Below are 22226 nucleotides of genomic sequence, written 5' to 3'. Positions count from 1 at the left end.
CAATATAATAGTAATTATTTTCCCAAACAAATTACGCCTCAGGCAGAAACCACTGCAATCTGATACACCACAGCGATACATTCTCTGTCACAAGGCACTATTAGTCATTTTAAATAATTCATCAAGCTTGGCTGCATAAGGATTTGCTCCAGTCCTGTTTTATGACTAGAATAATGCTTCAATAGAATCACGAGTGGCCTTTATAATCTGGATCATGATGCGATGTGACACGAGAGGATGTATGTACATACTCTGGAACGTTTCCTGCGTGCGCCTCCAGCCAAGACCAGAAGACTAACAGACAGCTGATGTTGTAAACTTCCCCTTCCTTTCTCTTGACCCATGCTCCCGGTTAAATTATCCGACAAATGCTTCCAGTAAATCAGAAACGTGTCCTGTGCCTTCGCACCTATCGGGTCGAGCTGCCGTTTCATGTTCCAACTTTCCCCGATCCCGCTCGCGTCGGGTCTCTTTTCCCCGCACGACCCGACGTCGACTGAGATATGAAAATGGCTCAGCGGTGGAGCTGCGCGGCTCTATGGCCGCGGCTGAAAATAGCTGCGCGGTAAGATCAGAGCCCCCGTTTAACTCATCTGCCATCGGCAATGAGAAACAGCAGCATTTCAGAGCGCGACGACTGTCACCGCGACTGTGAGCGCGCGTTTAACCGGGCGTTGGAGCGTCGTCCTATCGAACGCGATACAGGCAGGGCGATCAAGTGATGAAAGGAGAGGCAGAGACGGGAGCGAGGCCTCGTCTGCCCGGCTGAACGCCCGAGAGCTGTGCCCGCTTGCCTGCCGCGAATTAGCTCAAGTATTTACCCCCGTGCACGCGCATCAGCAAATTCCTTCAAATCCAGAAAACAAATGCATCCGCTCGGTTCTGGCGAGGACTTCGCGAGGGCCTCTGCGCACCAGGCATCCTTCCGTCACAGTGGCAGCGCGCGCACACGCGGGCGCGCATTAGAAGCCAGCGTGGAGCCGAGCGCCGGGCTCCCGATCCTCTCCCCAGCTGGACGTCTGCAGCCTAGATCAGCCTCTCCCCTCGCCCTCTGCCTGTTTGTGTTGTTGACGGCCTCTGTTTGCCTCTGTCTTTATAACTCTCTCTCCCCCTCTGTAATTGGACCAGCCTGCGCTCCATCGCTACTCCCATGACCCCGACTTAAATTAGGAAATCCAGAGTGAGAATTTCTCTTTATTCCCCCCCCTCTTTTTAGCAAGTCTTCATTGCCCTTGCTGCATATTTTCCATCCTGGTGTTAGCTTTTAAATATTCATGCAAGTGAATGCAAGAGGTGAGGGTGGGAGTGGGGGGGGGGGTGAAGAGACAGAGAAGAAGGGCGGGAAGGAGCCAAGGCAGCGCGGGGTTGGGGGCCACCCCCCCTTTTCCTGGAGCTCCCTGCAGAGGGATGGCGGCCATACAGGAATGGTGGAGGGGCGCGTCAGCAGGAGGCCTCATGATTTATTTAGACCTGGGGGCACCGGTGCCAGTCAGCGGCTGATGGCCATCACCCTGCCAACCCACCGGTGCTTGAATCCAGGAAAAGAAAGACAAATACGAGGCTAGCAGGGAAATTAATCTACATCTGCAGCTGTGAGAGATTTCACCTGTCCAGATAATGATTTTCAGGCTTAAGCGAGAAGAAAATTCCATTGTTAGGCGGCCGCAGCCCCGCAGTCGGGTCTCGCGGTTCTAATGGCCTTCCACTTCATCATGCTCACAGTCGGTGTTGTGCGGCAACGCCACGCAACGCCGCTAAGGTTCGGCCGTTCGTGCGCGTGGAAAAAAAAACAAAAAACACTGTGTTTTTCGAGGGAGCCAATCAATACGAAGCCGCGAAGATTGCAGGCTGAGCTGGAGTGGGCGGCTCGCCGCGTTTTTTATCAAGGCGGCTTAATTTCTGTCGGCTTAATATCCTGGGAAATGTATGGAAATTGAACTGCGAAGGAGAACAAAGACAAGTAGCCGGGATGAAACGATGTGGTGAAACTCAGACAGCTCCGTCTTATCGCAGGAGCGCTCAGTCCCACACCAGCGGCAGGCTGCTCACACACACACACACACACACACACACACACACACACAAACACACACACACACACACACACACACACACACACACTGGAGGTGGAGAAGTTTTCCTTTTTCCATAAGAGCTTAGAATATCTAGTTTGTTGTTTTCCAAAATCTGTCTTAACTCCACGTACAGTATATGTTTGGCTGAACGTACTAGACTCGCGCTGGTTAATTACCTGAGCTACATGTCTCCTACTTGCCTGCTGCTCTGTGGAGACACATAGAAAAGCTGCCCAGAGGCAAATTATAAATGAGAAACAGGTTATTAGGATTCTGTCATGCATACTAAGGTGTTATGACTGTCATAAAAAAAGGCCCAGTAGTGAACACAGGCAGCGGTAATTATCATTTTAGGGGTGTTTCTCTTATAGGCATCTACAGTCGACAATGACAGAACGGCCGCAGAAAAAAAAAATACAGACAAACTGACTGGGAAAGTCAGCGAACGAAGCTGGGCTGCCACAGCCACCACCCGGTGAGGCTGAACCTAACGAACGCTCATCTGCATTAGTAATAATCTGTCGTCGTTGCTATTCGTTTCAACCAGGAATGCAAAACAGCAACCTTCCGCACGCCTCCGCCCCCCGTCTCAGGGTCCTGCCCCGAACCACTCCGCCTTGACTGACTCCGTCCTTCCTCTGTAGCGGCCCGCCGCCGGCGTTCACCTGCCCCTTCACTCTGACTGTCTGGCGCGTCCGCATCAACGCACGCTTCGCAGAACAGTAACTAATGGCAACCTCATTCATTAAAACACCCCTGGATGTTTCGCACGGAGGCAGGGTAAATGTTGTGGAACGCCTGCCCTGTCTGTGTGTCTGCAGACAGCAGATAGAGAGGCAGATAGACAGGCCGGGGCAGGGGCTCGCCTTACACTCAGCCGCCGCGGCCCGGGCTGCTACTGCACCACATCTGATGGAGGCCGATACGTATTTCATCGGTTATTAGGGCAAGGACGCGGGCCCCGGGGGCTGTGAGAGATGCTACGGTAGCATCAGCTGCACCCGTCTTTACTGCCAGCATGGATGAAGATATGGGCTCTAAAAGTAGAATGAGAAAAATGCGCAGAGGTCCATAATGTGAGCTTTTGTGCGAAGCTTCCATCTGAATGCATTAAGATCTCTGCTGCCAGAGGCCTTAAGCTTCACACTGATAGCACTGAAAGTACACAGACGCTGGCCACTTCAGATTACTGGTGACATCAACGAGCCCATTCCTCCCACTCCCAGTGCGTTTGCTTATTTATTCTCTAATACACAGTAGGAGTAAAGCTTTTGATACTGTAATACATTAACTTTCTGATGTATCACACATGTAAAGGGTACGTTGCTTAGTGTTTGCAGGGTGAACTCTGTAATGAGTGCGTGTTACAAACACGGCAGGTGAGGACATGTGTGGGTAGTTGACATTGAAACGCTTGCTAACTTACAAGTTATTGGTCGCCGTCGATCTGCCCCGAGGCATTTCATCAAAATTGTAAAACCGCCACCTTTCTTTGTGTGTGCAGAAGGGGCGCGGTGTGTATAAAGAGAACTCCGGTGATGCCAGACGGTAAAAGTCTTTATAGAGGTTGCAAACATCCCCAGTGAAAGGTGGGGCGAGTAGAAAGTGGGCGATTCGTGGTAATTGCCTGTTCAGATGTAGCCGGGATAGCCGGCGCAATTAAAAGTTGAGGTCGACAGGAGCTGGCTCAGCTACGGACCCCTGACGTCACCGTGGCGACGTTTTAAACATCCCAGGCACCGAATTCCAGCCTTTTTGTGGCCTTTAACCGATGGGCTAAATAGGACAAACGATCCCAACTGGGACGAGCCCTAATCCCTTTATCTAGCACAGCGTAAGCCTGACTAGCCGGCTTACCTGTTACATCATTAGGTAAAGGCCGGAGAAGGGCAGGGGGAGGGAGCCCTTAAAAAATAAAGCAAGCAGCGAGAGGGTTATGTCACCGATGATGCGCCGTGGACGCAAGCGCCATGGCGTCGTTAGGAGCAGTGCGGAGGGAGAGGAGACTCTGACCTTAAGGTGTTAATTCTTCACACTGGCTGCACTCAAGCCTGTCCCCGCGGGTGCAGAGGCGCCGCGGGAACGCCTGCTTGACAAGGACGGATGAGCTCTGCCGCACCGCGCCCGCAGTCGCGGGGCGCCGGAGTCGGAACTCGGAGCACTCCGAGCGCCGGCACATCACTTGTTTACCTTGAATGCTGGTGTTTTATTTGCATGAGTCAACCTTGTGGAAAAATCCATAACTCATTTGCAAGGCTCTCACCGCGCAGACAATGTCAACAGCATATCTATGACATATCTAAAATACAAACAGCCGTCTACGGGCGGTGTGAGATTTCCATGGACGCAAGCAAAAAGCCAGTGGGACGTTTGGTGGACGTGCTTGAAATGACGCGTTGCCATTTGTGCCATAAGACCGGTGCCAACGTCATTTCACCCCAGCAGAGGGAAAAACTGACGTGCACTCAGGAAGGACATGGAAATTCTGCTTAACAGGACTCAAAGAAGACAACTGGGGGATGTTTTGGTTATTGTGGAGGATATAGAGTAACACAGAGACAGCCAGTATGTAATCTCTGCTCTGTACAGGTACTGTGTGCAACAGAAACTGTCCTGCTATCTCCTCATCTGAAATCATCAAAGATGGTTTGATGTTCTCTAAGCTTTTGAACTCGCCGTGAACTCTACCCGCAGACTAACTTTGTTTGCGGCCCAAGCGGCGTGTGATGTTGGAGACACCCTCGCCTCATCCCCTCACGCGTTCTGCTAAAGCCCACGCTCGAACAAACACCCTGCGACACGCATGCGCTCGTCCCAAAACGCCTCAAACCAGGGTCACCCAGTCCCCGGTCTGGGTTTTTGGTGGCTGATGGGTAATTTTCTGGTCTGGTGTCAGCCTTTCTTTCCCCTCCCTCACTGCCAAGAGGAAATGAAGGGATGATCTTTGCGTCTCTCCTCCGCTTGTCATTCCCCAAGAAAACAAACTGTATTTCTTTTACGGCCTGCTTGTTGACCTCCAGCCCAGGAGCAACAAAAAACAGTCAACGAGGAGTGTTTACTTCAGGATGAGCCACTTAAAGTGAAACACCAGCTCTGCCCTGGTGACACGGACAACCCGACTCCCATAGAGGGATCTTTATATAGATTCTGGATCTGGTTTAGTTAATTGTTTATGAAATAAATTTCAATAAAATCTCTCTCCATCACTCAGTCGGGAAACAGTTGTCTTGAAAAGCAAACATTAGGAGTACAGATAGCAAAACCCGGCGTTTCTATAGACACAATCCACTAAATTGTGACCACAAACGTGTCTTGGCAGAATTTCTGCAGTGTTGCAGAAGCGCCACCTGGCATATGTGTGCGTGTGGGTGTGTGTTTACGTGTGTGGCACCGACCGTGGCTCATGCACACCTGTTCCCCCATCAGCTCCAGCCCCCAGCACGAGGCCTGAGCCCCTAACAAGGCAGCTCTCTGTACAGACATGGACACCGCTTGAGTCCTCGCACAGCTTCCCCTCGGCGCTGCCTCTGCCTGAGCCCAAAACACACTGTACGCTATGGGCGAGATGGGCCGTTTGAGAAGCGCGGGGGGAAAAGAAAGGAGGGCCTTTCCAGAGAGTCATCTGGTTCTAATGCAGGGCCCGCTGGTGTGGATTACAGGCACATATTACCGGAGAACTCGGGCTGACCCCTCATCGCGATCCCAGGAGAAATGGGAGCCAGCCATTGGTGATGGGGTGCTGAGGGTCCGGGGGCCTGGCAGGAGCAGGGTGAATAGACGCCCGTGGGCAGGCCGCCACCCCACATGATCACTGCCCTTCCTCAACCAGGGAGTTTCTCTCAGATCTTTTTAAAAAGAAAACCCTCCACTGGACGCAGGAAAAATATGTTTTCCACAATAACAAGCGTTTTTTACTTCAAATATCCAGTGTGTTTTGACACACTTTTATTGGAACTACAGCAGTTTGTGTTGTAACTAAAGCAGCCCTCCATAACAATCCAAGTAACACTCCAACATGCTTCATAAAAATTGCCTCGTTAAGCACAATAAGCGGCTGGCTGGTCCGCGGGCCTTTTACTGCCCTATCCCACACTGAAGGAGGGTTAACTAGGAGGCTGAGCAAGCCAACAGGAAAGGCAGCGAGAGAGGTCCTCAGCAGAAGCTCATATGGTTGGCAGCGAAGCCAAATAATCAGCTCAACTATCAAAACATTCCTATTAAAGCAGCAATAAATCAAATAGGATGCGGAGACCACCGTGATTATCCCAACAGAGTAAACAAGAACAAACAAAGTGGCACATCTGGTTTTTCTCTTTAGCATCGCACAAGAATGCCTGTTGTTGGGACGCACTGTAAGCATTTTGAAGCCGCAGCGCTTACCTGTAGTATCTGGACTGTAGGTACGTGGAGCACACTGCTTTGGACACGTGGCTGGCTGAGCCAAAGTCGATGACTTTGACCCGGTAGGGCTGTCGGGACGGGTCCACCAGCATGATGTTCTCCGGCTTCAGGTCGGCGTGGATCAGCCCCAGGCTCTTCAGCTTCATGAGCGCCGTGGCCACCTGCTGCAGCACGGGTCTGATGTACTTGAGCGGCAGGGGGCTGAACTTGTTCTGCTTGAGGAAGTCGTACAGGTTCTGCTCCAGCATCTCAAATACCAGGCACGTGTGGTTCTTGTGCTGGAAGCACTCGTAGGCCCTCACAAAGTTGTAGTCATCGGCGCTCTCCGTGCTGAGACGCGCCAGGATGCTGACCTCTATCTGACCCTGCCGTGCGTAAGACGGGTGGTTCTTTAGGATCTTGATCGCCACGATCTCGTTGGTGCCCCTCTTCCAGCACTTGACCACCTGCCCGAAGGTTCCTCTCCCCAGGAACTCCAGCACCTCATAGGTGTTGGTCATGGAGCAGAGCACCTCATGCTGCACCAGCTGGTAGTCCCCCTCGTTGTTGGAGCCGCTGTTCTTGGACGTCGCCGTAGACGTGGCGGTGGCCGCCGTGGCCACCGTGGCGCCGCTCGCCGCCCCGTTCTGGATCATCGGCGGGCCGTGCTCCTCGATTATCTGCACACTGCTGTTGTTGTCAAGCTCTTCGCTCTTGCGCTTAAGCCCGCATCTCTGGTACGTATCCAGGAGACTGACTGTGCTGCGGCGCGTCAGGTTATGAACGCCGACCCCGCCACCCACGCCGCTGCCACAGCCGCCAGCTCCACCGCCACTACTGTTGCTGCTGCTGCCTCCACCCCCGCCGCCCAACAGAGACCCCACGGCCCCCGAGGTGCTGCTGGCTGAGGCGACCACGATGTGGCCCGCGCTGGCTGGGAAGATGAGCGCCTGCTCGTAGGGCAAGGTGGAGCTCGCAACCTGCAGGGAGCTGTTGATCCCTAGGGGTCCGCTGGCGGCCGACACGTTCTTGCTGCTGTTGTGGCTGTAGACTTTGCTGTGTGTGCCGTACCCGGTCATATCCCAGTTGCAACTCTGCTCCACCTTCAGTTTCTTCACGCTAAAGAAGGCACTTGACTGGAGAGTGTGAGGGGAGAACACTTGCACTTGCGAGGCCATACCTGTGAGTGGGGGGGGCGAGAAGACAGGAGGGGAACGAAAGTGAGAGGTTAGGAATTTGAGAGTCTGCAACATGAGTGGTAGCCTGAGTCTTTAAATAAGGACAGGACATGTCACAGCAGGTCAAAGTTAACATGCTGATACATCAACATATATGCTTGGTGTTTTAAAAATCCTTTAACTATTTTTCATCAGCCCTAAAATAATTTTCTTTGTGTATTTGAAATAGCATCTAGCAATTTCTAATAAAATATTGCAGAATGTAAATGCAAAAATATCAGAATGTTTTAATAAAATGCAATTTGTGCATTTCAATTGTCTTTTGAAATAAATAAAGACCCAAATGTTTAGCAAAAGATAAACAGGCATAGAATGGGTACCGCTTATGCAAACCTCTGGTTCATACAAAGGAAATGCCAGTTTTCCACCGTTCCCATCTGCAGCGTAGTAAATCGGCCGAGTGAATACTAAAAGAATACCCTTTCATTGGATGCTCCACAGAGACAGAGGAGCAACACAAAATCGTACACAATAAGAAAACAGCCCCCCCCCAAAATAAGGTCTCAAGGAATGATTGCAATTTCCTTCCCCACCACACACCCAAGGCCTCGCATTTACTGCCACACAATTATTCACTTCAGGGAAGGTGACGGAGGAGATTTTGTTCAAGTGCATAGGGAAACAGAAGAGCGGCGCTGAACTCCCTCTCAACCACAGATCCTGAAGTCAACAAAACAAAAACTGCAGCAAGGCTGTGCTCTGAACTCCTGGGAACGGGCTGCCTCGGAACAAGCAAACGCTTCTCCAAGCAAACAACTGCCCAAAATAGTCCCTTTCTTTATCTCTGTGTTTAACAAACAGGGTTGTTTGCGACGTTGAAATGATTATTACAGCGCGACGGACACTTATAGTAACACTGTGTGTAAAGAGTTTCCAGTAAATGCAAAATGGCTTCCACCTGGCCGTGCCGACACCCACATAGACAAGTACCGCAGGTCTAGTTTCTGATGGACCCGAGCGGAATGGAAAGAGCGCCACGGTCACAAACACGAGTAGAGGCCGTGTATGCAAGCAGCCCTACAGCTTTGTTTTGCTGCTGCTTCTGCGTGTTCTTGAAAGCTGGGGAAGTTTCGCCGTGTTCAAAGGTAATTAGAGGACTATTTCCCTTCATGATTGTGGGCTCCACTGTGCAGACAGAAGGCAGAGGGAAGGGGATATGCCTGGTCACTTTGTCATTATTAGGCCTTTGAGTGGCGATGATGATTAATTCAGTAGCTAGCTGGCAGCTACTTTGCTTCGTTTGTTTCCTAACACTCTCGACCTCTCTTCCTCCCACTAAGTCCTTACACTCGTACGTGTGCGTTTTAAAAGATCGATAACGGCCTTTTTTGTGCACACACCTTGCCGGTAATGTCCAGCCCCACAGGTACAGCTGGTCCAGAGAGGTAATGAAGTATGTCCGCTAAGCTATTAGGGGCAAGGCTCTCTGCTAATCACATAAGCCCTGAAGGCCAGATGTCATTCCTTGGATTACCAATTCCTGTGGCTGGACTTTGTGCTAAAAATAATTTGAATGATGGGTTGCGTCACCGAGCAGCCTCGACAACGTTTGAGGATAATTGCAGGCGCCAACGGACGCAAAGATGGACGGATGGACGGATGCTGAGCTGGCCCTGCTTCTCTTAGGGAAAATTCCAGTGTTTCATATCTGCCAGCGTGATTAAGGGTAGCTTTGGGTTTTATGAGACCAGATTGGGGCTGGCTGCTCTTTGCATTAGCCCCACATGAATTCCTCCTTAATCCCAATCTGAGCCACTCATTCACTCTGTCAGTTTGAGAGCTGTGGTCAAAGGTTTCACCTGCTCCTGTACGATACAGTCTAGGCCAAACTGCGGCCGGGCTCTGACGTACAGCTGACAAACAGAAAGGCAAATGAAATGCGTTAAGAAATTGTTCACAGTTGGTTTCACCGCAAAGCTTATATCTGTACAAAGAGTGCTGTAAGTTTCCAGCCCAGTGTGGAACACAGATAAGTAATTAAACGAACCAAAAGCAAGAGGTCAAATGGTTGGAATGTTATCTCATGACAACATACACAGGCAACAATGTGGCCAATTATACTTCACTGGGAAAGCCTGCTCCAGTCCTCATAAATCACTCCTCACCCGAACTAAAGCTCCAACATATTTACGATCTAGAATCTGAAGAACCGGGCCTGCTGTGATGCCGTCGCAAGCAACACCTTCTCCCCAAAATGTCTCCTCAAGTTTGCTGGAATATCTGAATTCGGTGCCGACCGGGAAAACTGTAAAGGTCCATTGTTGTACAATGTTGGAATGCCTTCAGTAGCCAGGGCTTTCCATTTAGCATAGCTCAAAGAAGCCTGTGTCCCAAACACTGCAATTAAGCAGCATACCAAAGAGGCATTTTTACTGTTTAGAGGCAGCATGTTGAAATTGTAATAGTCGATGTTTTCAGCGAGATTACTTCTCTGTCAGGGGTTTGTTAATCTTCTTTTTGGGAGGATCAGGGCCGTTCTGCATGCCATGTCAGGGTGAGGGACAGACTGAAAGGGAGGGAAGAGAATGGGACGTGGAGAGCAGGACCACGAGTGGCCCTCGCATTCTAGCCTGTGACCTGCTTCTGTTTGCTCTCCTTTATTAAACCCCTCATTTATAGTCCCCTGACAACTTGACAGAGGGTGTTGATGAGGACGCCGTTAGACGCCACCAGCGCTGCCAAGTGTTTGGGGTTTATTATAAGCGGCAACTCATCGCTGCCGGTACCCAAAATATCTGGAAACAATCGTGGAGACACTACAATGGCAATGCCCCATGAAACCCAGGCATGTTTAAACACATCTACTAGTCGATATCAGCTGTGCCGTGTTGAGCCTGGACCAAATCATCCAAATGGATAGACATTAGCGAGACCAGGGCTGTCACCTAGGAGACTTTCCAGAAACAGCACTCAGGTCAGTCTGCTTGATGTCCCCTGCTTTAGATATATTTAACTACTTCCTGAGGCCTAATGGCCACCAACAGAGACACTGTCTCTCTGCTGGACATCCCAGTGTCTGCCTGACTGCTGGACATGGGGCGGGGGAGTAGGCCAAATTGGCAGCTAATGAAATGACTTATGGCCGTCTAGACTAAGCATTAGCTCAACCTTTCCTGTTGTGAGATACAGCCGGAACCTTTTTTTTTTCCTCTGAACACCCTGACACCTAACAGCTGCAAAAGGCTGTATACGTATGAACGTGGAGCATTTTATTCAAAGTCATCACAGCCAGTGGAGGCTCTGGTGGGAAATTTGCAGCGAGGGCAGAGACAAGGACTTTGGGGTTAAATGCACCGAGGGGGAACATTTTGTCCATACAGATTTCTACCTCCTGCCTTGTTTCTGGTTTGACAGTACACACCTCTCTCACCTGTGGCCACTTTTTGACCACAGCGTTTCTTATAAATAGAAAAAGGCATCAGGAAAACGCTGAAACCATTCCTCTTCGCGGTGGACAAATAACTAGTGAGCATATGGTCGGCCCAGAAGGCAGATTAACGCCGACTGACAGACATGCACAGGACTTCTCAGCTTGTAAATCAGCAACGTGCCCGCTGTAAATGCGACACTCCCTCAGCTCTCCCCTTCCTGGAGGCAAACAGTCAAAGATACAACATGTTGTGTTAGCCGAGAGATAAAGCGTTCAGTCAGCACTTCAAACGCACACGTAAGGATACGTCAGCAAGAAGCTATCACACACATGTCCTCACGTGGGTGCGCACGGAAGCGCTGGTGCAGGAGGTTTAAACAGCTGCAGCAGCCTTTATTAGATTATGACCTTATAGATGCATGTAGCTCATCATAACGTGCAGAGCAACGGCTTCAGTGATAGCGTTTGTAATCTGAAGTGAAGCTTCGGGCAGTTGTCAGTAGATAAGGGGGCTGCTGTTCACGTTACGAGCGTGGTCATAAAACGGCTGGTGTGAGAAAAACATTTGCCTTGTTTATACTGCCAGGTCAGCCTAACCATGCGCTGAACCGAGGCAGCGGGGCGGTGGAGGAGGAGGAGGAAGAGGAGGGGAGGAAGAGGAGGGGGAGGAGGAGGAGGAAGGGGGGCCGAGGGCTGAAGCTGGATTTCTTATTAAGCAAATCACGAGTGTACGAGACGCAGCAGCCAACTTCCTCATAGAGAGAGAGAGAGAGAGAGAGAGAGAGAGAGAGAGAGAGAGAGAGAGAAAGAAAGAAAGAAAGAAAGAAAGAAAGAAAGAAAGAAAGAAAGAAAGAAAGAAAGAAAGAAAGAAAGAAAGAAAGAAAGAAAGAAAGAATGTACTTGGTAAAATATTAATTTGATTGTAAAAAAAAAAGGGAGAAATATTTTCTATCTTGAGGAAACGTGCCGTATCATACCTGTTAGCACCTGTTAACTCATGGCTGTATTACCCCTTATGTCCACAGTAAGCACTGAACTGCACGCACACACACACACACACACACACACACACACACACACACCTGATAAGCAGCCGTTCGTTCGGCCCAGCGCTTATCGTTTACAGGCAGCATGGAACGCCCCGACGCACCATACTTCCTCTCATGTCATTGGGATCACGAATGACAACACAATGTACAGCTCTGTAATGAGATCAACACACACACACACACACATGCGTGCGAGAAAGAAATGATAACCTGACATGAAGAAACAATGGGGGGACGACACACGCGAATCAGATGTAGGAGAAACGTAGAGTGGGAAGTTGATTTGAGTGTGTGTGTGTGTGTGGGGGGGGGGGGTGAAGCGGGGTGGATTTGGTTAGGCTACAATCGACACAGTGAAATATGAGGGCCCATTGTCAGGGTGAATGGTGGCCTTGTTTGCTGCTGTTGCAACGGACTGTAACCTGAGGTTCTGTAAGGACACATAGACGACAAAAGCCAGCGATATGCAAACGTCAAATGAAACTCAACGACGCAGACATTGGCACGCGCTCACGTGTTCGCGGCACAAAGGCCTGAATGCGCTTGGGAAGTTAACCTTTCCAAATCAGAGATTTTAATTTGATTTCCAAAGGGTCCGACCCCTTCCTGGACAAACAAATGCAATTATGGTCTCGGGCATGAGTGATTAACTGTCAGAATAAAAAAAAACATATAAACTAAAAACCATTTGAAAATATAAAATGGTAAAACAATAGTTCCTCAAATGTTCTCACTATTATTCTGAATGTACAAGTAAGAATAAGTGAGAGAGAGTTTTGGGTGTGCTCCTGAGTCAGGGGTCAAAGTCTGCCGCTGCAGTAACATCCCACAGAGTCAGCTGGAATAACGCCTGTCCTGCACTGATGATGCAGCACACAACCTGCGCGTGGGACAGGTGTGTGTGTGTGTGTGTGTGTGTGTGTGTGTGTGTGTGTGTGTGTGTGTGTGTGTGTGTGCACGTGCTGCGTGACTCTCAAGCATTTTAGCTATGCGGCGTCACAATGACTGCCACCCCAACACACACACACACAAGCACGCACAGGGCCGATGCCTCGCCCATCAGCCGCCCAGCGATGAACCCCAACAACAGAGCAACCAGTCGAACCTGAACAACCACCAGACGCCTGGGACCAATCACTTCCTGATACTTCCAGAGCACCGTGTTCAGATGCCAAACTCATTTCACGGAGACAAAGGGCGCCGGTGGCTGGGGGAATATCTGAGACGTGTTCCTTGTTTGTGTTTGCCGCAGCGCGCGCGAGCGCCTACCGACGCCCGCCGTGTCACGTTCACCTCTCACGTTTTGAAGGTGGGGTCGAGCCCGTGTGTTTGATAATGATAAGTGCTGATGCTGGCGTGAGGCTCCGCCTTCCTCCTGGCGCTTCCTAACCCCCGCTATCGCACACAGGCTGGCGGCGGAGCACATGCCTCCCCGGGCAACAGGGCTGTGTGATATTTCAGCAGGGTGTGTGAAGCTGCGGCTCAGGGCCCATTGAGGCCGCGGATGAGGCTAATTTAAACTTCAGATGCCTCTTTCTCCTTCTAAAATGCCTCGACTTGCACCCAGCCGTCCTACCGGAGGGGTCGCGTCCATATGCATGCTAATTAAAGAGTCAATCGCTCTTCTTCGTCTAATTCTTTTGTATCGGGCCTCAATCACCCTGTTGTTTCTGCAACAAATCAAATAAGCTGGTTGCTATATTTAAACAGTTGTTTTCCTGTTAGACTTACGAGAGTGAATGAGCTCACGCGGCCATTCACCAAGACATATGTGCCCTTAATAAAAGTGGCAGTGTGTCATAAACATGGCTGTCGGCTCCTTCTGGCCGCAGAGCTGAGGTAATAAATGTGACCGGGCAACTCTGCCTCTGATTCAGCGTGAAAATCATGGTTTTAGCTGATTATATTTACAGTGTCCTCACAGCCACAGAAAGCGTCCAAACCCATGGAGGAAATGTTTTGTTTTCCCCGACCACACACACACACGCACACACACACACACACACACACACACACACACACACACACACACACACACACACACTCACACACACACACACACACACACATTTGCACTGGCATGATTAAAAGGTAAACACCTTCAAATAAAGAAGCGTGACAGTTGTTCCCTGGCTGTGTAATTATAGAAATGGTGACATACTTTGTTGGGTAAATTACTAAAGATCCGTTTACTTTATAAAACCTGCCCGCTTGGTTCTCGCTGCCTGTGATGTTGCTAAACTCCCAGTTCAGTAGTAGCTGAGAGCACTTTTAACAGATGGAAGAGACGAGCTGTGGGAAGTCAATAAATAATGATTCATCATACTGTAAGATGCTTTATTGCTGCGAATCGAGAGAGAAATGCTTTTAGTCTGTTTGCCCAGCTGAGCTATTTTTTGTACAGGCTATTAAAATATTAGGCTCTGAATGAGGCCCGTGTTTCTAAACGTTTATGCCCACATGTCTTTAGCGTTAACGCTGGCGCATGCAGATGTCTCCTCTCACTGAGGCTTAACAACCGCTCTGGCTCGGACCGCTCTGCAGCGCTGAGGGGAAGAGAACTGGTTTCTCATAGCGAAAGGTCAACTTTTGGCCTTTTTCTGGGCCAGCTTCTCTAAAAGTGATGGTTGCGGCAGGGTTGTGGGGGGGTGGGGGGTTTGTGTGTTAGCAGCTGCTGGCGTCCGTCAGGGGAGCCCGGGCGACGGGCGCCGCGCTGATCCCAGATGCAAGGAAGGAGACAGGTTAAAGGAGACGAGCGGGTGGGATCAGCGACCCCCCCCACACACACACACCACCAGCAACGCTGCCACCGCTGCCTCTGAAGACCGGCGACCCCCCCCACCTACATAAAAACTCACCGCTAGTCCCCTCTGAGAGCCCCCTGACCTGTGGCAGTGCCCCTGAGGCCCAGGGGCCCCCAATAGAAGGTATTCATCTCCCTACCCCTGCATCGTGGCCATACCCCCCCTCCCCCCTCCCACTCCTGCCTTACTTTTTCAATCTCTGTCACTCCCCGTCTTCGCTGCCATTCTCTCTCTCTCTCCCCGTCTCTCAGACTTGAATGGAGGGGTCAGTTCAAAAAGCTGCCGAGCGGCGAGAGCCGCAGGCCGGCCGTGATGCGCCCCGGGCTTTGAAGTGAGGAGTGGATCTAGAAGGTGCGCAGCCCGTTTGCTTCCAATGCCGCCGCACATTAATAGCTGCTGCTATTATTCCTGAATCCCATATGTGTACGGCGAATAAAAACTTTGGTTACAGAACGTCGAGTCACGCTTCGGCGGGAGCGGCACAAGAAGCCTTTCAAGCGCTGGAATTCCTCAAAGCCGAGGAAACAGCTCAGGCCTCTATTGTAAATTTACCTTAATGAGATGAGTGAAAAAGCAATTTGTTAGACCATTTGCAATAAAATAATGAAAATCACAAAGGTAGTATACGCTTCTTCAAACCTTTCTGGGGATCCTAAATTTAACAGTTTTTGAATAAAACCCCTCACAGTGCCATTAAGCAACCGTAATTATTCAGTTTTACTGCAACTGAATGTTACTAAACGTCCTCAGAGATGCTGTGAGGAAATATTCTCCCACATGTGGGACGTTCGGCGTTTCCTCGCGTCAGTAATAGAGGAGCCGCTGGATTGTCTGCTTGAATCAATGACTCCTTACCATTGTCCCCTTAAAAGCTCGCAAAAGCCCGGTTCTCAGCATTCAGCAGAAATGAAGGAATAACTTTCCGCCACATATATGAATATTAAATAGGCGCAGGCACCAATCTAATACAGTGTGAACCTCAGAGAGATTTCTATCAGTGCGTTTCGTCATTTCCACCTCCTGCTCCTTTTGATGTGCAACTTCTTGGTTTACTGTGTAGTGAAAATGATATTTCACACGAAACACAGGGCTCCTCAGAGAGTCCCTGATCTGAAACAAATTAAGAAGGAAGGAGAAATCACTTGAGAGCGACAGAGGGGGAGGGGGAGGGGGGCGTCTATCTTCAACGGTGACCGTCACATCGTTTCTCCGTATGTGGCGAGCGAGAGGATGTGTCGATGTGACGGCGTTGGCTGTAATGGAATAATGACAAACACACAGCATGACGACTGAATCAAAGCGGAGGACAGAGGAGAGATCATGAGAGCGCGCACGGAGCGAAGGGTTAAAGCGCCTCATTTCCATGCCTGTTGACTCTTTTGACTGCCCGGGTGTGCTCCTCTCTGTGTCCCTACGCTTTTCGCCTCCTGGCGCCGGACAGAAAAGGGCTCGGGCGCTCGTCTGGGCTTTGAAGTCCTTTGGTTATCGGCCAAGCGCGGCGCTGTACCTGCAGCCATCTGTGAAGGGGCCCAGGGCGCGTCACAGGGTATGAGGACGCAGACCCCCCCCCCCCACCCCTCCTCACCTGCCGCCCTCAGAACGTTATGAAAGACTATCTCCACGCTTCGTGTCACGCGAAGACACGCTTAAAGCCTTCGTGTTCAAATCAAGTGGCTGAAAGAGCAGCGGTTGCGTTCTCCGCCCGGCTGTCGCGCCTTACATCACCCGTCGTCTTTGCACCACATTCGAGGTATTTGTGCAACTGTTCGTGAGAGGCCGAAGCCGGCCCACGAACCGGGGAGCTGACGGGAGCGGACACTACCGCACACAATAGGATTAGGACATGGAATAATGTGAAGCGCCAACAAGCTGGTGGTGTTGCTGGTAATGGGTGGGTGGGGGTGTTATAGGAGGAGCGAGTGGGGTGGGGGTCATGGTTAGAGAATGGGAAACAGCTACAGTGGCGTGGTGTCTGCAGGCTATACACACACACACACACACACACATACACACACGCACACGCACGCACGCACGCACACACACACACACACACACACACACACACACACACACACACACACACACACACACACACACACACACAGACACACACACACACACATAGGGGCTTCCAATCTGGCCATCAGGCTGTTGCTTAAGTGTCACATGGGCACCATGTGTGCTGGCCAATGGCCTCTCGGCTTATCAACAAACAGAGCGGGATGGAAGGACAGATAAGAGATAGACGTGGGGGAGGGGCAGGGAAACGCTGAGAGAGCCTGCTGTGTGTGTGATGGTGGTGGTGGTGGTGGTGGTGGGGGGGGGGGGGGGGGGGGGGGGTTGTCAGTGTGGGTCATTGGCAGATGATGAGAGGTTGCAAAATGAGCGTGCAATATACGACATGTGACCAAAAAATGCAGATCACGCTAACGGCGCCCGGGGCCACGTGAGGCGCTGGGCGGCGACTTGACACCCGGCGCACGTCAAGGTGCCCTTTGTGCTCCGGGAGACCCTGCGTAATCACTGCTTCACGGGCGCGCGTTGACAAAAGGCCCGGTTCGCGCCGAAACCTTGGTTTGATGTGCGGCTCTCGGCGCGGATCAAAGCGGCGGATGTGTCGGAGGTGAGGAGGCGAGGGGTCTTGTTTGGACGCCCGGGTACCTCCTACTCATGCCGATCTTAGATGTAGTAAAAGGACAGAGCTACAAAACTGATGCTAAACCATAACTCTTTCCCATCAGCGAGTCCTTTAGAAGCAGGACGACTGCCGGGGAACGGAGGGAATCACAGACTGAGGCTACGTGCTCCTGTGAGTGCCTCGTGGGCGTGAGCTCCGCTACTGATATCTGGGAGTTTACATTAGGGGGTGGGAGAAGCACTTTGTGCAAATGCCGCGTGCTTTTGGAGACACGCTGGATATTTATTTCTTCCCAATCGAACCTCGTCGCCTCACGAAGCCTGGAAGCTGCAGGTCGGCGCCCTCCCGGGCCCAGCCGGACCCAGCTGTCGCACACGGGCCTCGCGCCGGGCCGCCGAAGGGGTTAAGGCTCCGTCCGAGCACAGCTCCCGCTTCCGCTCTGATAACAACCGACTAATGTCAGTAACTGATGTGGTCTCGCTCCTCCAGGACCTCTGGGCCCGGCTTTCAGAGTCACTCTGAACGCAGATCTGAAACATATGGCGGGAGCGCTAAAACGGGAGGCTCGCGGAAAATAAGGAGCGCACGGTCCCCCGTTTGAGGTCCCGATTGAATTTGCTGCACAGAGAAAAGGAGCCAGAAGAACGATGGCACCGGAGGCACTTTGACTCCGGAGAAATTCGCCGAGAGGAAGTATATGAAAAGTTGAGCCCGTTGAAATGGCCAGGCGCTCTCTGCTCGTATTCTCCCACTAATCTGTCATTTCAGTTCAGGCTGATGCACCCCTTCCTCCCTCTCTTTTCCAAAACCCCCGCGATCGCACCTGTGCACTGTTTAAGCGCATCCGCAGGCTCGCGTGTTCCCCCGTCCTCAACGCGGAGCGACACGCGCTCACACCGAACCCACATTCTGTCTCCCTCCAAATCCTCCGCGTCTCCCGCTAAATGCTTCGGCAAATCAATAGCGCAAAGAATTCCCCAACACTGGATTTCACTTCCTTTTTTGGAGACGATGCTTTGAATAATGCAACAGCGATGCTTGTAAAGACAGCTTATCCATTTTCATAACCCCTCCTGAGCAAACAGCCTCCCAAACAAGTCATAAGGTGATGCATCGGGTCAACAAACAGATCAAAACTGGCTCGGAGTGAAAGTGAAAAACAAGAGATAAACATTCACAATGGCTCCTACGAGGTTTTGGGGTGTGATGACTGTTCTCGCCTTTGAGCCAATCTCTCACCCGCTGTTTAGCTATGCTCGCTCCACCGGCCTTTGGTTTCCTCCACTCTGGACATTGAAGAGCTAAACACACCACCCAGCTTGTCATAACATTCAGGGGAAGAAAAAAAAAGACCCCTCCGCAGTCCCCCTGACTCCGCCGCGGGGTGTGGCCCCGCCAGGGGCCCCCCAAAAGGCCCCCAGGGTTCTTCCTGCAATTCTAATCAAAGTTTAAAAAGACGCAACCTTGGAGTCAAAGCCTGGGTCGCGGCCCCGTGAGGAAGATATCAATCAAGCTCCCAACAAGCAGGAGGGGAAGAGGGGAGGGAGGGGGGGAGTTAGGCCGAGAGAGTTAGGGAGGAGAAAGTCTCGCTTTGTCCTCAATCTCCAATGTTGAGGGAAAGCACAAGGTAACGTCACATTAACGCTTCATGGATAAAACACTGATCTGACGGCGACGCCGCAGCACCAGTCACTATCAGCACCAGCATCGTAATCGGCCTCCCTGTGAGTCACGCTCCAGACGACTTCTTCCCAGAAAGGAGCGGATCGGAGCCGTAAATGAAGTGGACCGTCCGCCTGGTGCCCGGTTCTGCGGCTGTTCAGGCCCGTGTGCCCCGCAAATGGTCCGTGACCCACGCGTACGGGCTCATACGCGAACGGGGACATATGCGCACGCACGCACGCCTGAGTCGCTATCTCGCCGGGCGGGAGGGCAGGTGGGCGAGCGAGCCGGCGCGTCCGCGCTGTCTGAATATTAGCTTTTCCACAGCTGGGGGCTGCTGGACCTGTTCCGTTTCAACAGACATCCATCAAGATGTCAGTCTGGGTTATGAGGCCGGGCTCCCGGGGCGACCGGCCCCGCCGCCCCGCCTGCCGGCAGGGCCGCCTGATGGCCCGTCCGTCTGGGCCAGGAGGCACCGAAGGCAGACGTTCAACAAGAAGTAGCACTAAATAAATTTTAAAAAACAGAAGCAACAGGAAAATACATAAATCCCACATAAGATTTAGTGTGAATCTCAAATCACTAATAAATAGTTCGTCTGGAGCCAGGGGTGAGTAATCGCCCTAATCGCTGAGCTCTTCCTACGTCAAGGGCCCCCAAACCTATTTTCCACCGGAGACTTTGGCCATTTCCACGGCTGCTCTACATAACAGCCCTCTCCTGCACCGGGGAGGACAGGCGAGGTAATTAATTCCCCCTGCCGCCTCTTTGCCTTCCTTTCTCCTCCTCTCTGTGGTGAAGGGAAAAGCCAGGGAATGTAATTTACACTAATTACCTTTTGCATAGGAGTCTCATTTCAACTTTCCTTTTCATGTTGAAGCGGCGGCGTCTCGAGCTGTGCCTCTAAGCCTCAACACCACTAATGAGAAATCACACCAATATCGCTACAGGGACATGACAGCACTCACCGAAGACTTTGTTGCCATGTTGTTGTACTTTAAAGACACCCAATCCCCTCCATTGGCCTATTACGTGGCCTAAATATTACCATTAGGACCTGGTTATGTTTGTGATATTTCTTTTTACATGACACGTGTTGAAGTGTAATGCTCTTTTCCGTTAACGGTCAGCGTGAGCAGAGGAGGGGTTCCCTGTGATGCCAGCAGAGGGACCACGGAGCAGAGAACATGAGGCTGCTCAAAAATAAATACTGGCAACACTGAGACGCATTATTTGCTTTGTGCTACTTCACATTTTGCATAAGACGCATGCACCCTTGTTTCCTTTCCGGATCCTGCGTTGTAGCTCTCCCCGTAGCGCATTATTACATACAGTATGAACGCATCATCATACAGCATAGCCCTGCGTGTATCTGTATCACACCGGCGCTCCTCTGATTTCATACTACTCGAGCGCTCAGTCGTGTTTATGTAGTTTGCAGTTGGAGCCTCCGTCCCCGATCGCGGCCGTTATCGGGCCACGATGGCCCGTGCGCGCCGTCCTGCAGCGACGCCCGCGAGGCGAACACGTTGTCCGTGCGCGCATCGCACTCCGCGGGCGACAAACAAACTGTATGACAGCACATAATTCACGGAGGCACGCAGGGTAGCGCTCCGACCACTGGATTAGTCACAGCCACGGCGCTGCGGCGGCGACAGGCAGTGTGTTGCGTTTGAGCGTGCCTTTCGTTTCCGGGAGAAGCGTAGAATTTATAGGAATCGGTCAGTTTTAAAGGCTGGCGTGGAAATAAACGGAGGTAAGGAGGCTGGGAGTGAATGGAGGCGACACTCTGACCGATCGGTCTCCGACCTTCCCTCATTCCCTCTCCTTCCTCGAGCGCAGCTGTAATTCCTACGAGGAGCGGACGCGAGGACTAAACAGAACATTTCCAGGTGTCTGTGCACATTAGGAATCCCGTGCGTCAAGCACATGGTTCGTCTTTGACCTTATTCCGCAGGGTCTGCGTTCCCCATCGGCGCTATTTGCGACCAGGCTGGCATCCCGATCTGACTGAGCATTGGCTGATAATCTTTAATTGTGACCGGGAGGCACTCGCGCACAAAGCTGCGGGCTTTTGACAGCCCGCTCGCGGTGGGTTCGGAAAAAAACGTGATGAATATGAATATATGAGGTTGATTTCGAGGGCGCAGCGCATCTCTGCCCTCCGTATCAGCCGCAATTCAATTGTATCGCAACTGCCACAGCGGTGACGGAGAGGGATAACAGCACGTTATCAAACGCCGTCTTACCTTCGTATACAGGGGCCATCGGTGCAAGGATTCCTGTTATTCATGGCAAAAAATAAAGCGAGATATATGTTCAAAACTCAATAAAAATCTGCCATCTTGAAACACTGATGAGAGAGTCGCCGCGGTCTCCTGCATTACTGGCCGGGTTCATTAGTGAGGAAAATGCTCATAATTCATATCCAAGCGTCTTCAAACGCAGCGTCCGGTGCGCGCGGAGCGACGGGACGGAGGCTGTGCGATTCAAATCCGAGCCGCGGTGAGTTCGTGGAGGCTCCGCTGACGAGCCGCGGTGACAGGCTTGCTTCAGCTATTGTGCGACATGTCTGTGGAGTGAGGAGTCTCTGCAAAAGTTGCAGCGGTCAAAGCACAGCGAGTTTGGTGTACAGTGAGCCAATCGAGTGACGAGCGAGTCGATGCAGGCAACGAGGAGAGGCGTCGCTCCGTGGACTCAAACCGATGCTCTGGGACCAGGCTGGGCAATGAGGCAAATAACAATGAGAAATAATCGTCCTTACCTTTTTATGCATAGCATCTGTAAAAAGCATCTACTTGTTCACTTGAAGAACAAATAATTTCAGGCGACAAATTATAATCATTTAGAATAAGCATTTAAGAAGTAGACATGAACTGAAAAAAATAACATTTACAACGTAATAAATAAGAAAACAACATATTAAATATTATATTTATTAATTTATATTTTACGCTGAGTTAATCAAACTTATATATACTGCCAAAAATAATAGAATATATATATGATA

General features: G+C 51.1%; 1 protein-coding gene across 3 annotated transcripts in view; it reads right to left on the bottom strand.

Moving 5' to 3' along the window:
- Positions 1–21843, bottom strand: part of hipk2 (homeodomain interacting protein kinase 2) — a 57835-nt gene extending 35992 nt beyond the window's left edge. For 2 of the 3 annotated variants that reach the window (XM_029152535.2, XM_029152538.2), the window contains exons 1-2: positions 21466–21842; positions 6456–7635 (exon numbers count right to left, since the gene is read on the bottom strand). In XM_029152535.2, the coding sequence (XP_029008368.1) occupies positions 6456–7635; positions 21466–21484 (1199 nt within the window). In that variant the 5' untranslated portion in view covers positions 21485–21842. Of the gene's footprint in view, positions 1–6455; positions 7636–21465 lie in introns of all 3 variants that reach the window. The other variant, XM_029152536.2, reaches the window with a different exon arrangement.
- Positions 21844–22226: the final 383 nt, after the last annotated feature.

The sequence above is a fragment of the Betta splendens genome, chromosome 6 (assembly GCF_900634795.4).
Source record: "Betta splendens chromosome 6, fBetSpl5.4, whole genome shotgun sequence".
NCBI lineage: Eukaryota > Metazoa > Chordata > Actinopteri > Anabantiformes > Osphronemidae > Betta > Betta splendens.
Note: the sequence above shows the minus strand (reverse complement) of the source record. Positions and strands in the feature narration are given on the sequence as shown.